This window comes from Copadichromis virginalis, linkage group LG8, assembly GCF_057382275.1.
Source record: "Copadichromis virginalis isolate Kocher_CV1m ecotype Utaka linkage group LG8, C_Virginalis_male_GT1.1, whole genome shotgun sequence".
NCBI lineage: Eukaryota > Metazoa > Chordata > Actinopteri > Cichliformes > Cichlidae > Copadichromis > Copadichromis virginalis.
In genome coordinates this window covers 15,676,615-15,703,899 of record NC_140625.1, presented here as the reverse complement: position 1 = coordinate 15,703,899, position 27,285 = coordinate 15,676,615, and the positions used below count along the sequence as shown (strand labels likewise).

Here is a 27,285-nt window from a genome sequence, read left to right as displayed (position 1 = left end):
CCTTCTTTGATTCTCAGTGTTAAAAGCTGCACTTGGTTTCAATATTGATCCCGTGGCTTGGAAGACCCTGAGTAACTCTGCTGCTGGTTTTGGCTACCAGGTGGTGCAAAGACAATCAGAGTAAGTCAGGACATGCATTGTTATGTTGAAAGCGGGTTTACAGCTGCATGTTTAACATTACTGCTATTTCTTTTTTTTTTTATTTACCATCTCTGTTGTGCTATATGGACATATGGAGTTTATTTAATTAGAGTTTGCTTTCTAGACTTACATGATTGACTGGATTTATTTTGTTAGTTTGCTCGTCAGTGCTCCACTGGAACAGCATTCACAAAACGGAAGAGGGAAAATATACAGCTGCAAAACCTCTTCCCAAAACTGCCAAAATATACAATTTCAAGGTAGGTAACCATTCATTTCTAAATGTGCTAAAACTCGGATAGTATTTTGCCATAAAAATAGATATCCATAGATCCTGTCGCATACATTTGTTTAAATCAAATCACAGTTACAGTAGATTTCCATATTAGATATCTTAGTATGTAACGTTCAGCCTTAAAAATGAAATAAACTTTCCAACTGTTTTCTTGATACAAACAAGAAAACATTTCTTAAATTTTGACAATAGTGACGAAGAAAAGTAAAACTGAGTTTTGTTTTGCGTTCCTTCATTTTGAAAATATTTATCATGCCAATTCATGAATTGTGGCACTTTGTAGTTCTCAATTTGAATATTGTTTTCTTCCTTACACAAAGTGTATTTTAGGAGTGTTTTAACACATTTGTAATGCTTTCAATACAGCACCAGAGTTTGCAGTCAACATGTCGCTTGGTTTGTCAATGAAAAGTGACCCGACAGCACAAAACACTGTGGTGAGTTACTTAACTGCAGACATTACCAGTGATTGTATCTCTCTATATCTATCTCTATATCTATATCTCTCTATCTCTCTGCCTCCCTCTCTCTTCTTTAAATAGACTAAAAGTTAGCAGATTTTAAAGAGTTGTGTCGGAATTTCTTGTTTGATTTTATATAGAACTAGAAAAATTTGCATTTCCTGCGAAAATGCAGTGTGGATGCTTAAAGCTGAAGCTGTATGCAAAAAGTAGCTGAAAAAGCTGAAAAGTTGCAGAAATTGTAAAAACTTTGCAGAAGCAAAGGAACATTGCTAAAATGTAATAATTTAGCAGAACTGCAATATCTTAGAGGAAACATAATACTTGGCAGAAATACAATAGCATAGCAGAACTTAGCAGAAATATTGTAACTTACCAGAAACATGATAACTTCTCAAAAATACAAGAATTTAGGAGAAATAGTATAAGATAACAGAAAGAATATATTTAGCCAAAAATACTTAAACATTACAGAAACACTATGATTTAGAAAAATAGTACAACATAGCAGAAATATTGTGATTTACCAGAGACACTGTGATGACCTATGAATATTGTAATTTTAAATTAAGACTATGTTTTAGCACAAATATTATAATTTGGCAGAAATACAATTATATAGCAGAAATGCTATATTTAGAAAGAAAAATATAATATAGTAGAAATACAATGATTTAGCAGAAATACTACAATATAGCATAATAACAATGATTTAGAACAAATACTATGATTGAGCAGAATAGCAATAACTGAAGTAGAAATATTGGAAAAGTTAAATGACAAGATGAAAAAAAAAACAGAATATGGTTAAGTTCCCTCAAAACTAATTGTTGTTCACATGTGGAAAAAAAAGAAATAAAAATAAATTAAAAAACAAGAAGGAACAGCCAACAATTACACATAAAATCAAATATGTATACACAAATGCACAGAGAGAGAGACACACAGAGGGTCTATGCCAGTCAACCAGTCTAAATATATTATATGTTTTTCCAACAATGAGATGCTGCCCTAAAGTTGGTCTCTCTCTCTCTCTCTCTCTGTCACACACACACACACACACACACACACACACACACACACACACACACACACACACACACACACACAGAGTGAGAGAAGTAAGTTTCTAGCTCAGTCAAGCAGCCTGGGAGCTGCTGAATTTGAATCCACCAATCAGAGTGGCTGTGTACTTTTTCCCGCCAAAACAGGTGCTTCTGTTTACACACACAGCACAGAGAGACACTGGATTATTGCAGTCTATTTCTCATAGTGACAACTTCCCTCAAACAAATGACCATAATTTCCTAACCGTAGAGGCTAGAAAGGTCATTCTTACACCGTTTTGTTCAGAAGTGATTGGGGAATCTTCAAGTGTTGACAATTTATCATTAAAATATGAATTTTTAGAGATATATGACATGGATGACTTGTTGACTTAGAAGCCACGAATTCCCCAATATGCAAATTTGAATGCCTGAGCCCACATATATGATTGGCTGCCTGGGAAGCTGTGTAGGCCCTGATTTGTGGATTTGAATTCCTCAGCCTAAATATATTGAATTTGAATCTTACAATGAGATCATCCCATTAAAAGGCTTTCTCTGTCTCTCTCTCTCTCTGTCACACACACACGCACACACACACACACACGCACACACACACACACACACACACACACACACACACACACACACACACACACACACACCACTTAGCACAATAGTAATAAGTTAAACAGAAAAATTGGAAAAGCAAAATGGACAGCTGAAAAAATGCTGAACATGCTGAGGGTCCCTCAAATATACTTGTTAAATGAAAAAAAAATCAGCAAAAAAATATATAACAGCCACACAATCACAAATATGGACACATATGGAAACACACATGCACAGAGAGACACACACACAAGATCCAATTCAGTCAACCAGTCTAAATATATTGAATTTGAATCTTACAATGAGATCATCCCGTAAAAAGGCTTCCTCTCTCTCTCTCTCTCTCTCACACACACACACACACACACACACACACACACACACACACACACACACACACACACACACACACACACACACACACACACACACAGAGAGAAGTAAGCTTCTAGCTCAGTCAAGCAGCCTTGGAGCTGCTGAATTTGAATCCACCAATCAGAGAGCCTGTGCACTTTTTCCCGCCAAAACAGGTGCACGCAGCACAGAGAGACAGGATTTTTGCAGTCTATTTCTCATAATGACGACTCCCCTCAAACAAATGACCATAATTTCCTAACCGTAGGGGCTAGAACGGTCATTCTTACACCGTTTTGTTCAGAAGAGATGGGGGAATCTTAAAGTGTTGACAATTTATCATTAAAATATGAATTATTAAAGATAATTGACTTCTAATGCACCATAACTGAGTAGAGCAAAGCAAAAACTGCCTTGACTTGCCCTCAAACAACGCTTTCTAACTCTAAATCTATTTGGAGTATCAATATCATTCTTTCACCGTAAGAGACAGCACGCTTTGGTGAACAATCATGGAAATTTTCAGGTCTCTGTGGAAATCCATTAAAAAGATATGACGAGAGAAAAAAGTGGTTCATTTCCAGAGTTTGAAATCTGAAGAAATCTGAGCGAAGGACGAATTTCCTACCCTCAAACAAGTCTAACTCATTTCAGAACGGTAATAGGTGAGAAAATAATTCTTGAATTGTGAGCGTCAGGAGTGTCTGAAGATATACCAGGACAAGCCTTATGTCTTAACTTTGCTTCGTTAAGGAGATATGACGATTCGAATATGCCTCTCATTACAGAAATCAAGCGGTGATTTTGAACAAGCTCTCTATTGACTTTCTATGGAGAGTTTTGCGACTTTGTGTTGGTCTGAGGAGATTTGCCAAAATTCTATAAATCCCACAACAATGATAGTGACATTTTCGGAAACCCAGCAAAAATACCTACGTTTTGATGTATAATTTGTGGAAGTTGAGTGAAGATTGAGCAAGTAGCAAGAAGTTGTTCGGACATGAAGAGAAGACTGCAAAACCTTCAGTGGCAGACTGGAAGCCAAGTGCATAGCAACCATAACAACGCATGTATTTTGTGAAAAATCACAATTTTGCAACTCAAAACTTTAAGAGGCATAAAGGTAAAACGGTAAAAGATTTGAAAAAGCTGAATCATACCTGAATAGCCCAATAATTTGAGAACATTTTAAAGTTTGAATGGTTGTTCTACGTGAAAATATGAGGAAGTAGTTAAGTTTCAGAAACAAGCAAATTTTAGCAGAATTGTAGAAGTTTCCCATTCATTTCAATGGGACAAATTAAGCTTAATATTTTAAAAAGTATAATAGTGAAAAATACCAAAAGACATAGCAGGAATTAGCAGAAATAGCAGAATATTTTAAAATTTGAACGGTGAAAATCGGCTGAAAATTGTGGAAGTAGTTAAGTGCCAAAAAGTGTACGGAAGTCCCAAGAGGAACTCAATAGTGTGGATGCTTAAAGCATCCACACAATTAATAATTGTTTAAGTGGCAAAAAATACTCAACCTGCTGAATTATGGCATCTTGGCTTTGTCTCCTCTCAGGTGTGTGGTCCAACCATTCCGAAGGACTGCAGAAGTATCACCATGTACAACGGTGTGTGCTTTCAGATGGAAAGTTTCAAAAGGATCAGACCACCCATACCTTCTTCTATTCAAGGTAACAGTAAATTGTCTTTGCCTCTCTGTCTCTGTCTCTGTCTCTCTCTTACACACACACACACACACACACACACACACACACACACACACACACCATGTATATCATTACTCCTGGTACCTGATTACATTTAGTGATGTCCTCTAAAATGTTCTAAGGGGACACTTTAAAGGGACTATGTTTAAATGTGTGGTATTCACTGACCCTTTACCAAGGTACAAAATCCTTTTGCTTGCATTATATGAGTTTAAAACAATATAATTTTGAATCCATCTCTTTGACAGAGTGTAGAACACAAGCAGACATTGCCTTTCTGTTGGATGGTTCAGGCAGTGTAGATAATACTGATTTTCAAACAATGAAGAAATTTGTGAAAGATCTAATCGAATCATTTCTCTCAAGTGACACACAGGTGAGCAGCTGTTGTCCCTCTGTCAGTAAAATCATGGCAAAGACATAAAATAGCTACATTTTTATTTCTATTAAGTATTTTTTCTCTCTTTTTCAGTTTTCTGTTTCCCAGTTCTCTACTTCACCTGAGGTTCACTTTTACTTTAAGAAACTTTCCTCATCTGGATCAGTGGAGACTGACATCAATGACATCAGTCAACAGGAGGGAGCTACTTACACAGCCGAGGCCATCAGATATGTTGTGTAAATAATGCAGTTATAATAGTGAAGAAGTGCAGATACATTATTGTCCAGTTGATTTTTTTCCATAAATCTGATCACATTAAGTACTGTGTGGACTGTATGACTGAGGGAAGCCTTTTAAAAGACACACTGTACACAAACTTGTGCTTCAGAGTGTCATCTTCTACAGAGAAGATGATATGGCCCCAACTGGCTAAATTCAAATATTTGCTGAGTTTAATTTGAAAAAACAAACAAACAAACAAACAAACAAACAAACAAACAAACAAACAAACTTGTATTAGGTTGATTTGTGCAAAAGTTAAAAAAATTGCCAAAGAGAATGACATGCAGAAATAATAATATTAATGCAGTTTACCTGGTTGTGTATAAGTTACAAGATCAACTGTAAAACAATATTTTGAAATTATTTTGATTTTTTTTTATTTGACAGGAACAATGTTTTCACACCACAAAGAGGTTCCAGACAAAATGTCAAGAAGGTCTTGATAGTAATTACTGATGGACAATCTCATGATCGGACTGATCTGGGAGGTGCAGCACAGCTAGCAGAGAGTAAAAACATTGTTCGATTTGCTATTGGGGTAAGTACTTCCATTATTTAAACCTGCAGTATGTTGAGTTTTATAATAATGAGTTTTATTCAGTTGTCACACTACAGTCACATTATGCTGCACTATAGGGAGAAAAGTCCTGAACCACTCACTCACTACAGCTCCTGAAGTTGCTTGGCCGTAGAAACCAATGTTATGAAATTCCTGTCGCACAGCTTTTGTCTAAATGTTTCCACTTTGGAATAATACCACTTAAAGTCAATCATGAAATATACAGGCAGACCAAATAAAATTTGGTGACTTGTTGCAGCAGTGCGATCATATTACAGTACTACACTTAAATTCAGTGAGCTCTTTAGAATGACTCACTCATTCACAAATATTTGTAAATTCAGACTGCATGGCTAAGGGATTGAATTTTTTTTTGCCTGTAGTGATATGACCGAAGACACCCGAATTCAAAGATTAGGAGTTTTGGTTACATGCTGGCCACACATTTGTATATGCACCATATAATGTACATGTAGTGCATTTATTTAAATCAAAGCCAAACTCACTGACCATGTAAAATTTAAATGAAGTCTCTTAAATGAAAAAGCTGAATTACTAATGGAAACATGAGATATGTGTGTAATACAAATACAGCTAGTAGAGGAAAAAATATGTGTAAAAACTATTTCATAGCATGACATAAATGTTATCATGGATTTAGGTTCTATTCAGTGTTAGAGAGTTTAAAACCTGTTTGTAAATCAAGTGAAGTTTAACGAATGTATTTTAATAAAGTGAGCAAATAATTTTTGTAGTATGAGGACTCAAACATATTTGTCAACAAGGTGGGGAATGCATTTGCTAACCCTGATGCCAAAAGAGAACTGCGCACCATTGCATCGTCTCCCTCAAACAAACACGTCTTTCAAGTGGAGAACTTCGACGCACTTGAAGTAATAAGACAGAATCTGCAGGACAAAATTTTCTCAATCGAAGGTACAAACATAAATTTATTGTTACAACTTTGTTAAAATTCCTGTAAATGTTTCAAAAATTAAAATAATTGCACTGTAATAAATGCTACTTTCAGCCGCTCACTTATTCACAAGGGATTTTTTTCACATTCATTATGAGGATCTGTGTCCTTCTGGAATTGAAGCAGTTAACTTTCATTTGTTGTGTAAAATGCTACAATAAGAAGCAACTAAAATTAGTACATTGTATTAACTTTATTGTACTGTATTCAGTAAAGTCACCTGTAAAAGCAAATGTAACTTTACATTTTGTAAAATGAGCAATAAATGCTCAGTAGTTATATAATAAACTGTAAAAAAAAATTTTAACCTCCTAAGACCAGAACTCTTCCACGACATGCATTTTTAATTTCTCTTTGATATTTGGGCATATTGGGGCCAGATGAATGAAAAAACAAAGAATTGCCAGATTATTTTTTTTTTACCTTATTTTTGTTTTTAAGAAAAATAAGAGCCACATATGAGGATATTTGTTTAAAATTTTGATAGAACAGTAGCAGTATAATGTCCTCGTCAGTGGATATCAGGCCCATGTAGAGCAAAATTGAGTCTAAATAACCCAAAATGTGATGTCCACATATGTGGATGCCAGGTCCTAGGAGGTTAAATAATTACTTGAAGCATAATAAAAGAAATTAATCTTCAAATTGAATTTGACTCATCGTGTCTGTCTTTTACCTTCTCATTTATTTTTCTGTTACAGGATCTCAAAGCAGTGGAGAGTCACTGAAAATGGAAATGTCTCAAGAGGGATTCAGTGCAGTTTATGTGCCCGAGGTAATTAAAACTACCTGAAACTCACCAGACAGTCTAGTCATAGAAAGAAAGATTCACATGTGCCTTTGTGGCAGTTTTTAAGTTCTAATGGCAAATACAGGTTAAACACATTCCAGATTTTAAATGTAAAATAAATTGTATATAAAATGTATTTCCTGTCTGCACTGTAGGGAATTCAGACGTCTATTGTTGGTGCAAACCAGTGGAAGGGAGGCTACGTGCAATACACAACTGGAGGCCAGAAGGTGAAAACATATGAGGATGTGTCTTTGGAGCCTGACAGCTATCTTGGTAAGAATATTACAGCTTTAACAATCTAACTCATACACATGTGATCATGTATATAAACCGCTCTGCTGTAATTCTTTGACACAAACACACTGAAGAGTTTGCATAACAGACATAATTTAACAGGATTAATCAGGAATCTTAATCTGCCTTCTCCTTTTGAAAACCAAAATTCTAGGTTACTCCATGGCGATTGCTAAATCCTGGCATGGCTCTCTGACAGTTGTTGGTGCTCCAAGATATAAACACAGAGGAGTTGTGTTTGCTGTTAACAGAGAAAACTTGAAAAACCAAAAGATTGAGCCCTTTTCATCACAGGTATGCATTTGTATTAAGACAGATATGAATTAAATTATAATTTCCATAGAAATGATCTCAGATACAAAAATAATCATATCTTCCTTACACAGTATCAGACTGGTGCATATTTCGGGGCAGAGGTGTGTACCATGGACATAAATAATGATGACATCACTGATCTGATCTTCATATCAGCCCCAATGTACATGGAGCCTGATAGAGAGGGAAGAGTTTATGTTTGCAGACTAACTGGTTTGGTAAATCACAGTTTTATCTAATCCAATTAAATTAATCGGTTTATTTGTCAAATTTTTATTAACTATAAAATATTCACTCTCCTGCTTTCAGATTGTGGAGTGTAATTTTGATGATCCGTTAATACTAAGAGGACATGCAGCTGTCAAAGGAAGGTTCGGCTCTTCTCTTGCTGTGCTGCCTGATCTAAACTCAGATGGATTCATGGATTTGGCAGTTGGAGCACCTTTGGAGAATAATGGTGAAGGCAGCGTCTACATATTTAATGGTGAAGGAGGAGGAATCAGTCCTACTTACTCACAGGTACACAACATCAAAGACCTCACAAAGATGTCTAAACTCATCTATCAAGTAAAGTCAATATTTTACGAAATCTGATTAATTAAAATATTTCAGAGAATTACTGGCTCTGAGGTCCAGTCAGGACTGAAGTTCTTTGGCGTGTCAATCAGTCAGTCGTCTTTTGACCAGAGTGGTGATGAACTGCCTGACTTAGCGGTGGGTTCAAAGGGTAGAGTTGCCTTACTGAGGTAAGTCCAGGTAATGGTCAAATATTTAGGTACATTCTAAAGTTCATTATTATAAGAATGGCACATTTACAAATATATTTTATTAAAAGCTTTAATGATTTATGTTAAATTATTACACAAATCATTTACAATAATTTAGAGCATTTATATTTTTTGGGGTTTGGGGTATGATTTAGACCTACTTCAATTTTTATTAAGTTTTTAGTTTCTGACTTTCTAGTGCGCCCCAGTGTTTCCCTTTATTCTCATACTTACCTCTCTGAATAATTTGTTTATTATTTTCAGTTGTGTTTTGTTTCATTGTTTCCAATCTCCATCATTATCTGATGTTTTATACTGTCTGAGTCTCCCTCTGTTCCTTGTTGCATATTCCCTTTAAATAAGTCCTGTGATTTCTGGTTTGAATCCCTTGCTTTTTTTTTTGTTTTTGTTTTGAAAGTATTCAGCATTAAAGCTGCCTTTTCAGTTTAGATATCATTTCTCAGGTCCATATTTTCCCTTTCACACAGCTTAACCCAGACAATTAGATAAAATCAAAAGTTCTCTTTCCAAAAGGAAATTCTCCCCTTTAACAGGAAGAAACCTCTGTCTGAACACGGCTCAGGCAGGGGCAGCCATCTGCCATGTCCTTCACACGTGTTCTTTTTACTTTCCAGATCAAGACCCATAGTAATAGTGAGAGCTGAGGTATCGTTTAGCCCAAACAAAATCCCTACACAGAATGTAGACTGCTCAAAACCATTAGAGAATACAGCTGAAATCTGCTTGACTATGAGCAGAGTGTCTACAGTCGGCACAGGTTAATCATCCTTCTCTCTTTTTCTCAATCACTGCACATCATTTTAATTTTATTGTATTGAAACTTGCAACATTAAAATCAAATTCTATTCCTCTATTTTAGCTCGAGCAAGGATTGATTACACTATAACACTGGATGCCACTCGCAAGCCTCCAAACAACCGAGCTTACATCAGTGGGAAACAACGAGAGCAGTCTGGATCAGTTACTGTTGACTTAGGAATAAAAAAATGTTCACCTGTAAAATTCCTCATTGAGGTAAGATCTAATAGCAATCTTAAAATAAAGCCCTTAAAAGTCATTAAACTTAAGATTTTGTTTAATTAACTTTACTTTTAAGACTCCTCCAACATTGAACCTAAACCTCTTCTTGCAGGCTTGCCCCGAAGACGCTCTCAACCAACTTTCCAATGAGCTCAAATTCACGTTTGATGGTTCGGCCTCAAACACCAACCTCAGACCAAGTCTTGCCCCGCAGGCCCAAACAACAACCATTCATCCTGTAAGTAAACCTTTAAAAACCCTATTAGCTGACCAACTGAGGCTAGTCTTTATGAAGTTATGAGAAACTTTTAGGTTTGCTCTTAACTTTACTGAATCAATTTTATTGTAGGCATGCAACTGACTGATACTTCTTTGAGCGACTTCTGTGCAAGTACTTGAAGTAAATGAGTCACCATTAGTGCAGTGACGCCATGTTTTAAGCTGAGCCCATGAAGGCCTTCTGCCTGTTCAGAAATAAATATCAAACAGAAAAAAAATGTGTTTTTAAGTCACACATATGACCTTCCTCTTAGTATTTATGTATGAATACAAAGCTGACAGCAAAAAGCAAATATGAAACCCTGCAAAAAGAGACTTTCAAGCTATCGCCACGGTGATTCTACTTTAGAAACATGAACAGGTAGAAGCAGAGGCTGCAGCCTGACAGCTTATCATTTTGTTACATGTTGAACTTCAGGGTCTTGCTGCTGACCTGAGGTCGACATTCACTCAGCTAACATAACTCTGAGTACTTGTATCAGCATGTTGTCTGTGCAGGTGATTGCAAAGAGCTGAAGTTGTGTTAGCAGCATAATGCAGTTGTTTCTGTCCATGATGCATTTTACACTTTACCATCATGCTCTCATTCTTTATAAATAAAAATTTAAATAAAAATCCTTCTTTTGGTTCATAAAACTCCAGAACAACTGCTTCCTCAGTCTCTCAAAAAACCTCACATCAGATCAGGTGCAGCTTTTTGAACTGTTCCCACAATTAGATTAGAAGTTTGCTAAAGGGAGGGGTTTCTGTTACTGTGGCTCTGTGTTTACAAAACAGACTCAAAGTCCTTTTAATTTGTGCAGGGTTGCAGTTATTAACTGTGTTTTTTGTGTGTATATATTAACTGTACTTTCTGTCTTTGTAAAGTTTTATTTTGTTGATTTTATTGCCCGTAGACCTACATGTGGTAGCACATTGGATCACCATAAAACCACTTATTTAGTCTTTAAATAATTTATAATGTGTACTTTTCCATCATGCTCTCTTCCACAGTTAGGGTTTGAGATCAACTGCGGCACTGATAACAAATGCGTTGATAACCTGAAAGTGGATTTCAACTTCACCAGGTGAGGCACAGTTACAGTGGGATGCAAAAGTTTGGGCAACCCTGTTAATAGTCATTATTTTCCTGTATAAATCGTTGGTTGTTACAATAAAAATGTCAGTTAAATATATCACACAGTGATATTTGAGAAGTGAAATGAAATTTATTGGATTTACAGAAAGTGTGCAATAATTATTTAAACAAAATCAGGCAGGTGCATAAATTTGGGCACCACAAAAAAAGAAATAAAATCAATATTTAGTAGATCCGCCTTTTGCAGAAATTACAGCCTCTAAACGCTTCGTGTAGGTTCCAATGAGAGTCTGGATTGTGGTTGAAGGTATTTTGGACCATTCCTCTTTACAAAACATCTCTAGTTCATTCAGGTTTGATGGCGTCCGAGCATGGACAGCTCTCTTTAACTCACACCACAGATTTTCAATAATATTCAGGTCTGGGGACTGAGATGGCCGTTCCAGAACGTTGTACTTGTCCCTCTGCATGAATGCCTTAGTGGATTTTGAACAGCGTTTCGGGCCGTTGTCTTGTTGAAAGATCCAGCCCCGGCGCCGCTTCAGCTTTGTCACTGATTCCTGGACATTGGTCTCCAGAATCTGCTGATACTGAGTGTAATCCATGTGTCCCTCAACTTTGACAAGATTCCCAGTCCCTGCACTGGCCACAGAGCCCCACAGCATGATGGAACCACCACCATATTTTACTGTAGGTAGCAGATGTTTTTCTTGGAATGCTGTGCTCTTTTTCCTCCATGCATAACGCCCCTTGTTATGCCCAAATAGCTCAATTTTAGTGTCATCAGTCCACAGCACCTTATTCCAGAATGAAGCTGGCTTGTCCAACTGTGCTTTAGCAAACCTCAAGCGGCTCTGTTTGTGCTGTGGGCAGAGAAAAGGCTTCCTCTGCATCACTCTCGCATACAGCATCTCCTTGTGTAAAGTGCACCGAATGCTTGAACGATGCACAGTGACTCCATCTGCTGCAAGATGATGTTGTAGGTCTTTGGTGCTGGTCTGTGGGTTGACTCTGACTGTTCTCACCATTCATCACTTCTGTCTATCCGAGATTTTTCTTGGTCTGCCACTTCGAGCCTTAACTTGAACTGAGTCTGTGGTCTTCAATTTTCTCAATATGTTCCTAACTGTGGAAACAGACAGCTTAAATCTCTGAGACAACTTTCTGTGTCCTTCCCCTAAACCATGATGGTGAACAATCTTTGTCTTCAGGTCATTTGAGAGTTGTTTTGAGACCCCCATGTTGCTACTCTTCAGAGAAAATTAAAAGAGGAGGGAAACTTACAATTGACCCCCTTAAATTATCTCATTATTGGATTCACCTGTGTATGTAGGTCAGGGGTCACTGAGCTTACCAAGGCAAGTTCAATTCCAATAATTAGTTTTAAAGGTTTTGGAATCAATAAAATGACAACAGTTCCCAAATTTATGCACCTGCCTGATTTTGTTTAAACAATATTGCACACTTTCTGTAAATCCAATGAACTTCATTTCCATCCATCCATCCATTGGCTTCCGCTTATCCTTTTCAGGGTCGCGGGGGGCGCTGGAGCCTATCCCAGCTGTCATAGGGCGAGAGGCAGGGTACACCCTGGACAGGTCGCCAGTCTGAACTTCATTTCACTTCTCAAATATCACTGTGTGTGTCTCCTATATGATATATTTAACTGACATTTTATATTGTAACAACCAACGATTTATACAGGAAAATAATGACTATTATCAAGGTTGCCCAAACTTTTGCATACCACTGTACAAAACTTAAGCTTTGCTTGTGCGTCTTGTTTTCTTCAAATGTGTTGTTATTTGCAAGTTGTACTTAATGTCACTTAACTTGTCCTTATACAACCATTATTAATATTTTTGAAACTGATGACACTGTTGTTTTTGTGCTACCCATATGGAAAAGAAATAGAAAAAACTTATAAAAGACTTGCATAAGATGTGGCCTACTTCATATAGTGCATCATATAAGGCTTATATGATTTACTAATGAAAGTGGCCACTTTCTCATTACTTTCATATATTTTTTTAGTAAGTATCCAAAACATACAAGTTTCGTTTATATAATTATTCCAGTGATCTTATATCTGTTTTCACTCTTGTATGCTTTTCATACAAGTTTCACACAAGACAGATACAAATTTATAAGATTTATCTTTTCCATATGGGGTGGATTCGGGAGGACGGACAGCAATAAGACGGTCACTGAGAATGTATATAAATCTTATACAATTTGTATCTGTCTTGTGTGAAACTTGTATGAAAAGCATACAAGAGTGAAAACAGATATAAGATCCCTGGAATAATTATATAAATGAAACTTGTATGTTTTGGATACTTACTAAAACAATATATGAAAGTGTCCACTTTCATGAGTAAATCATATAAGCCTTTTATGATTCACTATATGAAGTAGGCCACATCTGATGAAAGTCTTTCATACGTTTTTTTCTATTTCTTTTCCATATGGGGAACCAGCAAGTATTAGAATGTTAACTCACTAAGAATGGACGAATGTTTTTGTTTTTTTTTTCACTTTTAGCATCAGTATCTTAGCAAAGCCATTTACCTTACTGTTTGAGCTGGAAAATAACATGGTTTATCAAAGCTCAAAGTGCATTACATTTGGAATACTGTGACATTAGTATGGTTCTAGTCTTGTCTTGTTTTGCCTTGTTCTCATCGGGCTTTGTACTCTGTCAGATCCTCAGAGCTTAAAGTGGGTATTGAAGAGCTTTTGAATGTCACAGTCACAGTGGAGAATAGAGGAGAAAACTCCTACAACAGCCGTGTTATTCTCACGTACCCAGCTGGACTCTCCTACAGGAAGTTTACGATTCAGCAGGTAAAGCATCAGGATCAAGTCTGTTTCAGTTCATCACTGATCTGCTGCTCTTCCAATCCATTCAGCAGTCATTTTTTTCCTAATAAAGGGACGAATCGAGTGCAACTCCTTGGACAGTGAAGATGGTTTGTCACAAGGAAGGACAGACTGCACTATTGACAAGCCAATTTTCAAGAGCAAAACTGGGGTTTGTTTCTTTTTTTAATTGTATTTGTACAGAACATCTTTTATCTCTTTCTTTTTTCTGACTTTTGCACAATTTAAAGACAAAGGGAAGTCACTCATTTCTCTCATTCATTTAAGGCTTCCTTAATTGTCTCCTATGGGATTGAACCCAATAGTCAACTTGAGAGGAAGATCTTTGTCACTGCAAATGCCACCAGGTACTGTTGCTTTGGTATAGATACTCTTAATATATGCAACAGCACCACAGATACAGAACAGATTTTTTTTCTTTTCTCTTTCAGTGGAAATCAGGAGCATGCATCTACAAGTGAACTCTACAAAAAGAAATCGATTGATGTAAAATACAGCATTTTTATGACATTTGAAAGGTGTGTGTTGTTATGTTTGTAACAAAAGAAATCACACAGTAACAAATGTTCTATTACATAATGTATATTTAAACCTCAAAAAATGTCTGTTTAGCCCACTCAGCTATAACAATTTCACATTTGGGAAGAACGATTTGAAGAAACCAGTCCAAAAGTCAGTTAAGGTAAAATATAACTTCTATCTGTCTGTGAAGGTTCTCAGTCATCCAGGTCATCGTAGTCTAAGGGGCTTGGAAAGAGAAGCATCTGGACTTCTTTGAGTTTCCTTGAAGACGTTTCACCTCTCATCCGAGAAGCTTCTTCAGTTCTAAGGTCAAATGGTGGAGAGTCCCAGATTTAAACCCAGTGGGAGTTTCCCCCCAAAGAGGGACAAAGGACCCCCTGATGATCCTCTACCTAATCACATGAGCCAAGGTGTGAAAGCGGGTGTGGGTCACAATCAGCCAGGGTTTCAGGTGAGCTCATTGTGAAACCTGGCCCCACCCTATCATGTGATTTCCTGAGGTCAGATGGCCCAGGATGTAAGTGGGCGTTAAGGCGTCTGGGAAGGGATCTCAAAACTGGATTATAGATGGCAGACAGTTGGTGTCGTAAACCCCCGTGTCACTTATTGTAGCCAACCTTTACATGGAGGAAGTGAAAAGCAAGGCTTTTGGCTCTTTTAAAGGGAGAGTACCCAGTACCAACTTTCACACCTTGGGTCATGTGATTAGGTAGAGGATCATCAGGGGTCATTTGTCCCTCTTTGGGGGGAAACTCCCACTGGGTTTAAATCTGGGACTCTCCACCATTTGACCTTAGAACTGAAGAAGCTTCTCGGATGAGAGGTGAAACGTCTTCAAGCAACTCAAAGAAGTCCAGATGCTTTTCTTTCCAAGCTCCTTAGACTATAACTTCTATCCTCTTTAAAAGTTTATTGTATGATTTAGACCTAACTCTAATTCATTTGGTCCTTTTCTTCATTCATTTAGGTCACAAATGATATCAGAGCGCTTAATTTCACTGTGGTGATCAGGGTTCCAGTGAGGCTTGGTGAAAAAGACATTTGGGTGGATTTGAGCAGTCTACAGGTAATATTTATGTAATATATGTTTTAGCTGCTGAAACTACAAATAACTTTATTGTGGATGGATGCATATGGTAAAATTAAGACCAATAAAACTTAAATCAAACATATGTCAGATTCCAGACTGTCAGAAAGGAGATGAGGAAGAACCAAGTGTCAGAGATTTTGTTAGGAAGATACAAAAGGATAAAGTGGTGGTAAGTATGCCTCTGCACTTTACCTGTTCAAATTTAACCTAATTGTAGATTTAAACAAACAAACAAAAATCACATTACACTGGATCACAGCTTGTGTTGCATCTTCTCTTTAAATCACAGGACTGCTCTGTAGCCACATGCAGAGTGTTCAAGTGCAACACGTTCCTGGAAAGACTGCAGAGTACGACGTACAAAATCTCTGCCAACATTAGTTCACGATGGATACAGCAGGTAACTGGAGGGATTTTGGGGTTAAATGAAAGATTTTTTTTTTTTTTACAACTGTTAAGCTTTACATTTTTTCTTAGATTGGACTTCAATCTGCTAAATTCCTCTTGACCAGCACAGCCAGTCTTGATTACGACAAAACCCAGTACATCTACTTTTCAACAGGGTCTGACAACAGTCCTCCTGTTCGCAGGGTGTGTACACATTATTTTCTCTCATTTTACTTATTAAGAGTTTCATTGGTATCAACATCCTGTCACTTCATCTCTCAGATTGAGGCAGAGGTAGAAGTTTACCCTGAGCCAGATTTCACCAAAGAGATCGTTGGAGGCTGTCTGGGAGGGTTGGCTTTTCTGGCCTTACTCACAGCTGGCCTGTATAAGGTGAAAGACTCCTCTTACACTTTTTCAACTAATCAGTTATAAAGGTTTTAGAGAACATATCCTGTTGAAAATAGTTTAATGGTTATTATATTTACTCATATACCTTGATTATTTTTGTTCATTTTTAATGCACGATTGTTACATTTATGTGGGGTTTTTTTTTTCACTCCTAGGCTGGATTCTTCAAGAGCAAATACAAACAGATGATAAATGAAAATGCTGCAGATGGTCCGAGTCCTGGGACTGATGCAGGCGCAACCCTACCAGAGTAAAAAAGATCACATATGTAGTTGTACATTTAATTTATATGAAATCTATAGATCCTCTGGATAGTTTTAGGAGTGAACATGGTACGTAGAAATGTCCATTCTACTACATTTGATTGATCGAATAAAAACAGCTTGCTGTGTCTAATATCACTCATATAGTTCCCTCACTTGTGGTCAAGACATTGAAAACAGGCTCACAATACTGTATTTTGTGAGGAATCCTTCTGCTCATCTTTCAATTTAAATTACTGCAAACATTGTACAGTGAAACTAATTGTCATGCCATCATGTACTGTAAAACTTTTCAAATTCAATAGATACAGTTAAAAAACACTTTGCTTGCTTTAAAAAACTGAACTTGTGAAATGTGACTTGCTTTTTTGAGAAATAATGGACAGGGTATGCAATGTTTTAGCTCTGTGATGTGACTTTGCATAAAAAGTATTTCTCATACGTCAGTGTTTGTCATTTGCAATATGTAAAAAAAAATTGTTTTTGGTTTCATATGATGAAGTTATAATTAGAAAGATGTTAGAGGAAACAATTCGTTAAACAAGTACTTGGAGCAATAAAACACAGAGACCTTAGATCTGTCTTTTCAAACGTGCACGGGTGAGGCCCAAAGGAAACCCATAACAAAAGATAACAGCAGTTTATCATAAGTTTATTAAAAAAATCATTTTTATACAACATATTGTCATGTTGTCTTTGATGCATGGTCAATCATCCAGATAAGAAAATACTTGTAGACATGACAACACGGGCTTGATAACATGAAACACACAGACAAGAAATACAAGTCATACTGACACAGAGAACAAGAGCAGACTCACACAAAGGGACATAGATGAAAACCTAAACCAGAATAGCACTCAACTATAAGAAATCAAAAATACAAAATGAACTCAAAATACTGTGTCACAGACCCAGCCCCTGATACACAGAAACAGCAATTCGAAACAACAGCATTGCAGACGTGGAAACAGAGCAACTGTGGACGAAAGTTTCGGCCTGTCTTAGCAATCCAAAGCACCCAGCATCCAACATCAGCATGGAAGAGAGGAAGGCACTCACCTTGGATGTTGTTGAGAAGATGAGAGAGGTCATTATGGAGGCAGATGAAAGAATGGTCTCGTATGATGTTACATCTCTTTTCACGGAAGCGTTCGAAAGAGATTACAGGATGACCCCAAATTCAGCAACAGGACCACTCTCTGCAGCGACCAAGTGTGATTGCTCTTTGAACTGTCAGTATGAGGGACTTTTAAAAGTTGATGTGTACCATAAAGCAATGCATAGTGATCAGTGTTTTTAAAGTTTGACTCTCATCATCAACTGGAGCACAAAATGGGTGTCATTAGGATGCCACAACACAGAGCGAACACAGATGTCCACAGACACAGCGGCCAGGGAAGCAGAAGAACATCATATCAAGAAGGCCCTGAGTAAATGTGCTTATCCCAGCAGTACATTGGAAAGCACCTAAAGAAAGCTCCAGGTGATCCAGGAGAGAAGAAGGACAACTGCTGTTTAAGTGAAAACCCTAAGTGTCAGGAATATCGATCCAGTTCAATTTTATTTATACAGCGCTAAATCACAACACAGTCGACTCAGGGAGATTTATATTGTAAAATAGACCCTACAATAATACAACAGTTGAGATGCATTTTCTCTAAACGCTGCATCTCTGTGGATTTTAAATCCTAAAACATGCAGCGCCAAAATAGGGTCTACCCCTAGGATCTGGTCCTCCGGCACAAAGTAGAGTAATATAGGAGGATTGCCATGATTTATACATTGTATCATATATACATATATTAAACAACCTCTGGCGAAGCATATGGCACAGTACAGAAGAGCTAACTCGTTAGGCCAAGACTCCACAGTCTATTCACACCTACAGACCAGTAGCCACTCTTTCAACCATGAGGATGTACACATCCTGGACAGGGAGGAACGCTGGTTTGAGCGCAGAGTCAAGGAGGCCATTTACATATCTCTGAATAGAGGAGGGGGCCTAAGGGTACATCTTTCACCATCTTACAACGCTGTGACTGCAGACATTCCCTAAATCTCTGTGAATGGTACTCATGTTCTCAGATCAGTAGTGATTGATCAATGATCAATGAGCTTTTATCGGTGGTTGTTGATCAATGGTAACGATAATTTGCATATTAATCATCTAGAAACTGACCTCACAGCCCATTACTCGCCAGTGGTGCGAGTTTCAGTCATTGTGCAAAGGTACTGTTTATAAAGTTGGGGAAACCTGCAGATAGCTGAAACTGAAGAAGTCACTTGAATGAGTGACAAAATGTTTCTTCCACCGAATTGGCTACATCCAGATGAACAGAATCAACTTTTTGGGATAAAGCCATCTTATTGTAATAAATGTAAAGTCATTTGAGTGGTTAAGCTAGATCCTGTGCTGTGGTGAAGGAGAACCATGGGTAGGACATGATGGAAACCTTCGAGCTATTTTAACTAACACCTATCAAACATTATTGCATCTCACTCTCATAACCTGTATCTCATTGTACAACTGTATAGTGACAATAAAGGAATTCTATTGTATTCTATTCTATTCTATAGCCCATGCCTGTTGTTTAAAACTTCTGACTCTGTTCTTAATGCCTCAGTCTGTCTCTTTTGAAAACTCCTTAAAATGTGTAATACATTTTTGAACTTTTTTATTGGTAAGTTGAGGCTGCCACCAGGCTGATATTTTAGTTTCTGTTTCTGACCTTCTACCTCTCTGTCATTCTGCAGTTTTCAACCATTTTAAAGCCTGTGACTTTGACCCTCCAGTTCTTCCCTTGATGCTGTTACTTCTTGATTTTTTTGAGGAGATTTTTTCCTACAGTAGGTCTGGTGGTTCTTGCCATGATTAATTGCAGTGTGTCTTCTTCTGTGGTCCTTCCATATATTAAACATGCAGTAATATATATATATATATGTATATATGTATACAGTATATATACACACACACATACATATATACACACACATACATATATACACACACATATATATACATATACATACATATACATATATATGCATATACATATATGTACATATACATACATACAGAGGCGGAGCCAGACATTTGAAACACACGGGGCTTAGCCCTAAAGGGTAGTATGCATGTGGAAGTGGACTAAACCCCAATTCAACCAGACCAAGAACTGATCCGGAATTAAAACAGGACTACAACAGTTCAATATCAGGACTACTGAGGACTTAACCAAGACAGAACCAGAATCAGAACTAGATGATAGTAGCACTAAAAATCATCATAGACCTGCACTACACTTATTTTTTAAGTCGACTATTTAGATTGAGAGACGTTTATATAATTATTTAGCCTTGTTGTGCAAACAAGCCTGCATAACTTAATAAATGTAGAATTTGAAAAATAGCAAACCTAAAAAGAAACACTAGGTTCGAGATACATGGAAAACCTATGATATGGTGATACTTTTGGCAAACGACCATTTGACTAACATGTGTGTCTCACCTGCTCTTGTTCCATCTCTGTTCTGTCCTCATTCTCCATCTCCCTCTCTGTTCCTCTCTCTCCCTCTTTGTCATGACAATCATCAAATATACAGTTGAAACCAGATATTTACAAACTCTTCAGATAAAAACACAAACACTTTTTTAATTGTAACATCAAATCAGACTAAATGTTTATTTTTTTAGATTGATAAATATAAAAAACATATTTGTTAACTTTAAGAGTAAAAAGAGAAACTATCTGTATTTCTTAATTGCAAATGGCACCAAATTGTATTCAAAGTTGAGCCACACTTATGGAGCTCCACAGTTCTTTTTCTGGTGTTTTGGTTGACATCTCTTGATTTTCCCATTTCAAAGAAACAGGCTCTGTGTTTTGCCTTATATGCATCCACAGCTGTGCCACCAATTTACTCACATGGACTCTACTAACCTATCAGAAGCTTCTTCAGCTCAGAATGGAATCGTCTGGAGTTTTCTTATTAATTAACAATAAACTTAGTGTATATGTACTCCTAAATTTGATGAAAGTGATAAAAAAAATAGACAGCTCCCTCTTTTTATTCTGACATTTAACTAATTCAAAAGATATTTCAATATTTATTTATCCAAAACAAAACAAGTTTACTCTAAATTGATGTTGTACAGTAAAAAAAATGTTCTTGTGTTTTTCATAAAGTGTATGTAAATATCTGGTTTAAACTTTGAATATACTGCTGTGTATTGAAGTTCCTATTGTTTTGCATAGAAATATACTGAACAACATACAGGGAGTGCAGAATTATTAGGCAAATGAGTATTTTGTCCACATCATCCTCTTCATGCATGTTATCTTACTCCAAGCTGTATAGGCTCAAAAGCCTACTACCAATTAAGCATATTAGGTGATGTGCAACTCTGTAATGAGAAGGGGTGTGGTCTAATGACATCAACACCCTTTATCAGGTGTGCATAATTATTAGGCAACATCCTTTCCTTTGGCAAAATGGGTCAAAAGAAGGACTTGACAGGCTCAGAAAAGTCAAAAATAGTGAGATATCTTGCAGAGGGATGCAGCAGTCTCAAAATTGCAAAGCTTCTGAAGCGTGATCATCGAACAATCAAGCGTTTCATTCAAAATAGTCAACAGGGTCGCAAGAAGCGTGTGGAAAAACCAAGGCGCAAAATAACTGCCCATGAACTGAGAAAAGTCAAGCGTGCTGTTACGACCCGTCTAGGGCCAGGCCATAACATGAGCGAGGCACTCGCTTCCCCCCCAAGACCCAAGCAGTCACACGCAACAAATCCGTTAGATGTGAAGTGATTTATTTACAATGTGAATAAAGAGAACCAAAACGGGAGTGTCAACACTTCAGGGTGAGCCAAGGCCAAAACAATAAACAAAACAAACCTACACAAATCCCGCACCCCTGACCTCACCAAAATAAAGTCAAAAATAAAGACAGAGTCTGACCTCCTTAACCAACTCAAAAACAGGAGAAAACGGGTGATCAAAATAAACGGCAGCTCACCCCTACCCACTCCACTTCCACAATTTTCGCGCGTATACTGCAGCCAGCGGCTACCACAGTACTACTGCTGGGTGATGAGGAGAAATGCGAGGACCTCTCCCGCTGTAGCACTCCAGCCTCCTTTTATTGGGCGGGTCCTCCAGCTGGATCCAATCACGCCGGGGCAGTAAGTCCACGCACCAATCGGAACAGGGCCCTGGCACAGCTAAATTAACATAGACAAAAACACAGCACCTGCACAAACAAACACACGGACATACAAGTTCGTAACACCCCCTTCCATAAGAATTAAACAATCCTTCTAGTGTTTAATCCTAAACTACAAAATTGCTCTCGACAGGGCGTCCGCGATGACATTTTTCGTCCCTTTCTTATGCCTGATCTGCAGGTTGAAGTCTTGCAAGAGAAGGGACCAACGCATAAGTCTCTGATTTGAGTTCTGCATCTGGGAGAGAAAAACCAATGGGTTATGGTCAGTGAACACTTGAACAGGGATAGAGCTGGATCCGATATACACCTCGAAATGCTGTAGGGCTAACAACAAGGCAAGGGCTTCCTTTTCAATGGTACTGTAGTTCATCTGATGTTTGTTGAATTTTTTTGAGAAGTAACAAATTGGGCGATCCACGCCGCAATGGTCTTCCTGCATGAGGACAGCTCCTGCACCAACCGCACTAGCGTCAACCTCGAGCTTGAAAGGGGACATGAAATTCGGGGCCGTAAGAACAGGGGAACTGCACAGTAATGCTTTCGCAGACTCGAAAGCAGTCTGACAAACAGGCGTCCACACAAAAGGCTTCATCGGACTGATCAAATCGGTGAGAGGAACGACGACAGTGGCAAAGTTCTTACAAAACCCTCTATAATAACCACACATTCCTAGAAATCGGCGCAGCGCCCTTCTCGTTTGTGGGACTGGAAACTCAACGATCGCCTGTATTTTCGCGGTCACCGGCAGTATCTGTCCCTGACCCACCTGTTTTCCCAGATATGTGATGGTGGCTCTGCCAAATTCACGTTTGGCTAGGTTCAACGTAAGCGAGGCCTCCTGAAAACGGCTGAAAACGAGGGAGAGTGTTTGTAAGTGGTCAGACCAGGGGCCTGTGCTTCGTACCGTGCTAAGTGAGTTAGCTGGATTAGATTGTTGACGATTTCGCGTGATCCTGGATCGTTCGGTTCCCCGAAGCCCATCCGGGACTTGCTGTCATAGCAACAGAGCCGTAAGCGTAAACCTGCTGGGGAGCAGGTTTACTTTATGTAAACAGGATTAGATCGTGGCCACGCAGGTATGTCCGCGTCATTCATACGAAAGCAACAGCGATATTCCACCACTGTTTCACCATAAATAAATAACATCAATGTAACTAAAGATAATGCAGCACTTGATCCTTTTATTGATTTCACACAGATACATACAGGTCATTCCCTAAAAAAGGGAAATGTACTATTAACATTCTATTACATGTATGTGATTATTACAGATGTAATTCATATTTCAGAGTAGTAATTGTAAATTACTTCGTGTAATCAAGATGAGAGACCACGGCTATAAAAGCGAAGGTGGATTTGGGAAGTCTGTCGCAGACATATCCTGTCCGTTTACGCGAGCAACCCATTGCGGAAGGTGCAAGATTGATAAGGAGAGTCCTCAGAATTCAGCGTATATTGCGGGACAGACAGGATCCTTTAGCTCAGCGCGACAGTGTGCTCATAGAGAGATATCGATTTTCCCGTGAGGGTATTATTCACTTAACCAACTTGTTGACGAGGGGGTGCAGGACCACCACCTGTCTTTTTTTTTGCTCTGCCCTTTTCTTGGTTGCTGTTATGAACAAACAAACAGATTATTTCAGGGTCTCTTTCCAAGAGACGAAAAGCAATATACGTGATAAATATTACCATTCTGTAGAATATTCTTATATTTCACTTTTACTTGTTCCCATGTTCTAGTGGGTCCTGTTGTGGCTCTAATGTGAAAGGGGATATAATATAACATATTATAATATAATATAATGTAATATAATATTGGATAATATGGTGTGATATGATAAATCTACCCTACCGCCTACTGGTGTTGGCCAGAGGGGCCGATGGCACAATGTGGCAGCCTGGCTTCTGTCAGTCTGCCCCAGGGCAGCTGTGGCTACAACCGTAGCTTGCCTCCACCAGTGTGTGAATGTGAGAGTGAATGAATAGTGGCATTGTAAAGCGCTTTGGGTGCCTTGAAAAGCGCTATATAAATCCACTCCATTATTATTGTTATTATTGGATTACTTACGAGTTTGATTTGTCAGCAACTTTCTGCCAGCCCTCTCTCCTTGCTTTTGCAGCCTTTGCAGTGTTCCCTTGCGTTTTAATTAAACTCTGAAACTCCTGAAATCCCTCACTCAAGAGTTCTTGCTCTGCTGCCGAAAAATACCGAGCGCGCTCCTTCGCCATTTTCGCCAACCAATCAGCGGGTTGCCGATCACTGTTTCTGCTATCGATGCGTATCCCCTTTTACGGCACCCAGTGATCGCACATTACTTCATCCAGCTGTACTAATCGTCAACAGCAGGTGTGTTCGGGGAACCGGATTAGCGAGCTCACGGTTAGCGCGATGATTTGATCTTGGATGTTTCATTTGATCTTGGATGTAGTAAGCGACGTACGAAGCACAGGGCCCAGGTGGATGAGTAAATGACAACATCATCCAGGTAGGCATCGCAGTTATTCACGCCCGCCAGTACTTTGGCCATAAGGCGCTGGAAAGTAGCGGGTGCATTACGCAACCCAAACGGCATAACCGTATACTGGAGAAAATGGTCCGGTGTAACAAAAGCAGATATTTCAGAGGCTCGGGGAGTTAAAGGTACTTGCCAGTAACCTTTTAACAAATCAAGTTTGGTTACAAACGATGCCGATCCCACTCTATCAATACAATCCTCCATTCTAGGAAGAGGAAATGAATCAGGTTTGGTAACAGCGTTAACTTTCCTGTAATCATTACAAAACCGAGGAGTGTTGTCGGATTTTGGTACTAGCACACACGGCGAACTCCATGCGCTGGCGCTCGGAAAGGCTAAACCGTGTTCTAAGAGATAGTCAACTTCCTTCTGCATTATCGCCCTTTTCACTGGGTTCACTCGGTAAGCATGTTGCTTAATCGGTTTATGTCCTTCCACATCAATATCGTGGCACAGGACCGCAGTTTGACGAGGGTGATCAGAAAAAAGTGATAAGTTGTTTTCTATCAGATCAGTGATGTCAGCTCGAGCGGGTTCAGACAGGTGGACTAAATATGTGTCTAAATCATTTAAGATCTCCGAATTTTTCAACCGGCCGCTACCCAGCGCTTCACTTTTCTGGAGTAGCCCGTCATCAGAGGGTTCATAGGGAGAAACAGTACTAGCGGCGCACACTGGAGACGGCGCACCCGAAGGACTCCTCGAGTGAAACGATTTTAACATATTAATATGACAAACCCTAGACTTTCTCCGGCGGTCTGGGGTCTGGATCACATAGTTGTTGTCACTGAGTTTTTGTTCCACCACATATGGGCCAGCGAACTGAGCTGATAAGCTGGACCCTACCACAGGCAACAACACCAACACTTTCTCTCCCGGCTGAAAACTTCTGCAAACAGCTTTTTTATCATAGCGAGTTTTCATTTTAGCTTGCGTATGTGACAGATTCTCTCGAGCTAACTGACATGCAAGGTGAAGCTTTTCCCGAAGTCCGCTAACATAATCCAGAACATTATGCTGAGTTTCAGAAGTTTCTGACAACCACCTCTCCTTCAGAAGGCGGAGGGGACCGCGGACCACGTGTCCAAACACCAGATCCATCGGACTGAATCCCAAGGATTCCTGAGTGGTTTCTCTGACTGCAAACAACAATAACGGCAGACCCTCATCCCATTCTCTATCCGACCCCGCGCAGAACTTGCGCAGCATAGCTTTGAGGGTTTGATGGAATCTTTCCAGAGCACCTTGACTTTCCGGGTGGTATGGACTGGATTTTACATGTTTTATGTGCAACTCCTCCACAACCTGTGCAAACATTTTTGAGGTGAAATTCGTTCCTTGGTCTGTTTGAACAACCTTTGGAAGCCCGAAAGTAGAGAAAAATTTAAGTAGTGCTTTTAGCACCGGTTTTGCTTTCAGCGTGCGTAGTGGAATTGCCTCTGGGTACCTTGTTGCTGAACACATTATTGTAAGTATGTATTGGTGTCCGGATTTGGTTTTTGGCAGGGGACCCACACAATCCAATATTACTTTTTCAAACGGCTCACCTATTACTGGAATAGGATGTAACGGAGCAGGTGGAATGGGTCTGTTAGGTTTCCCCGCCATCTGACATGTGGTACAGGTACGGCAATATGCCACCACATCAGCTTTCAACCCTGGCCAAAAGAAGTTGCGCAACACCCGATGATATGTTTTGTTCACCCCAAGATGTCCAGCCATGCTGGCATCATGCGCTAAGCTAAGCACCTGCCCTCGATGTGGCTTCGGCACCACCACCTGCGTAGCACCAGGCAAACCACACCGGTCAGAGGACCACCTCCTCATAAGAACTCCATCTTGCAAAAAATAAGAAGTGGGTGATTCACTTCCTGCACTCTTAGCTGCAGATAGAAAACAGGGAGCCAGTAATGAGTCATTCTGCTGAGCGGTTGTCAATGCATCCCTATTCAATTTCTCATCCAGCTCTGGCATCAGTTTCATCACATCGCTTTTTGTTCTGTCACTCTCACGGCTGGGAGATTTTCTCTCGTCTAGCGTCGCCATAAACGTGTCAGCAACATCCATAACGTCATCAAATTTGCATGACTGCGCACGAGTGATTGCACAAACAGGAAACACATTTGACAAAGGGGCGGCAACCTCAGTGACAGAAGAAATAGGCGTTTCCACCACTTCAGGCGGTGGGAAAACTGTCCCACCAGCCAAGTCATTTCCTAAAATAAACGAAACCCCTTTAATCGGCAACTGGGAACTCACCGCAACTTTGACATGCCCCGTTTTCACGGGCGAATGTAAATGGACTTTGTGTAACGGCGCCCGAAGAACGCTCATCTTAATTCCCCAAACCAACACATCCGAATCACAAGCAGTTTTATCTGACAATGGTAGTACACTATCCAACATAAACGACTGATGCACACCTGTGTCCCGAAGAATAGTAACAGGCACTTTGTCCCCCTCTTCTCCCGTCACAGAAACAAAGCCTTTCGTGATGAACGGTTTAAAACGTGGCTCTATTTCTGCATCCACATGGTGCAAATCACGGGTGAGAGTGGAATGCGATTTAGGCAAAGGGACAACTTTGATGAG

At 38.9% G+C, this 27,285-nt stretch overlaps 1 protein-coding gene across 1 annotated transcript; it reads left to right on the top strand.

The window, feature by feature from the left end:
* On the top strand, positions 1 to 17,604 carry LOC146703042 (integrin alpha-X-like). The gene is made up of 29 exons (XM_085466156.1): positions 1 to 120; positions 298 to 401; positions 803 to 873; positions 4,477 to 4,591; positions 4,876 to 5,003; positions 5,100 to 5,245; positions 5,679 to 5,829; positions 6,636 to 6,786; positions 7,528 to 7,601; positions 7,772 to 7,892; positions 8,068 to 8,207; positions 8,300 to 8,446; positions 8,538 to 8,747; positions 8,841 to 8,974; positions 9,631 to 9,773; positions 9,876 to 10,030; positions 10,149 to 10,274; positions 11,309 to 11,382; positions 14,099 to 14,240; positions 14,329 to 14,427; positions 14,544 to 14,623; positions 14,708 to 14,794; positions 14,889 to 14,958; positions 15,766 to 15,864; positions 15,977 to 16,057; positions 16,178 to 16,288; positions 16,366 to 16,479; positions 16,558 to 16,668; positions 16,842 to 17,604. The coding sequence occupies exons 3-29, from the start codon at positions 823 to 825 to the stop codon at positions 16,938 to 16,940; spliced, it is 3,159 nt and encodes a 1,052-aa protein (XP_085322282.1). The 5' UTR covers positions 1 to 120; positions 298 to 401; positions 803 to 822; the 3' UTR covers positions 16,941 to 17,604.
* The last annotated feature ends 9,681 nt before the right edge of the window (positions 17,605 to 27,285 follow it).

Bases quoted from the DNA above. Each gene is read 5' to 3' on its own strand.
- LOC146703042 (XM_085466156.1), top strand. From the start codon at position 823: ATGTCGCTTGGTTTGTCAATGAAAAGTGACCCGACAGCACAAAACACT. The intron at 874-4,476 runs GTGAGTTACTTA...GTCTCCTCTCAG, and splicing joins CGACAGCACAAAACACTGTG to GTGTGTGGTCCAACCATTCC. The intron at 14,795-14,888 runs GTGTGTGTTGTT...ATGTCTGTTTAG, and splicing joins ATTTTTATGACATTTGAAAG to CCCACTCAGCTATAACAATT.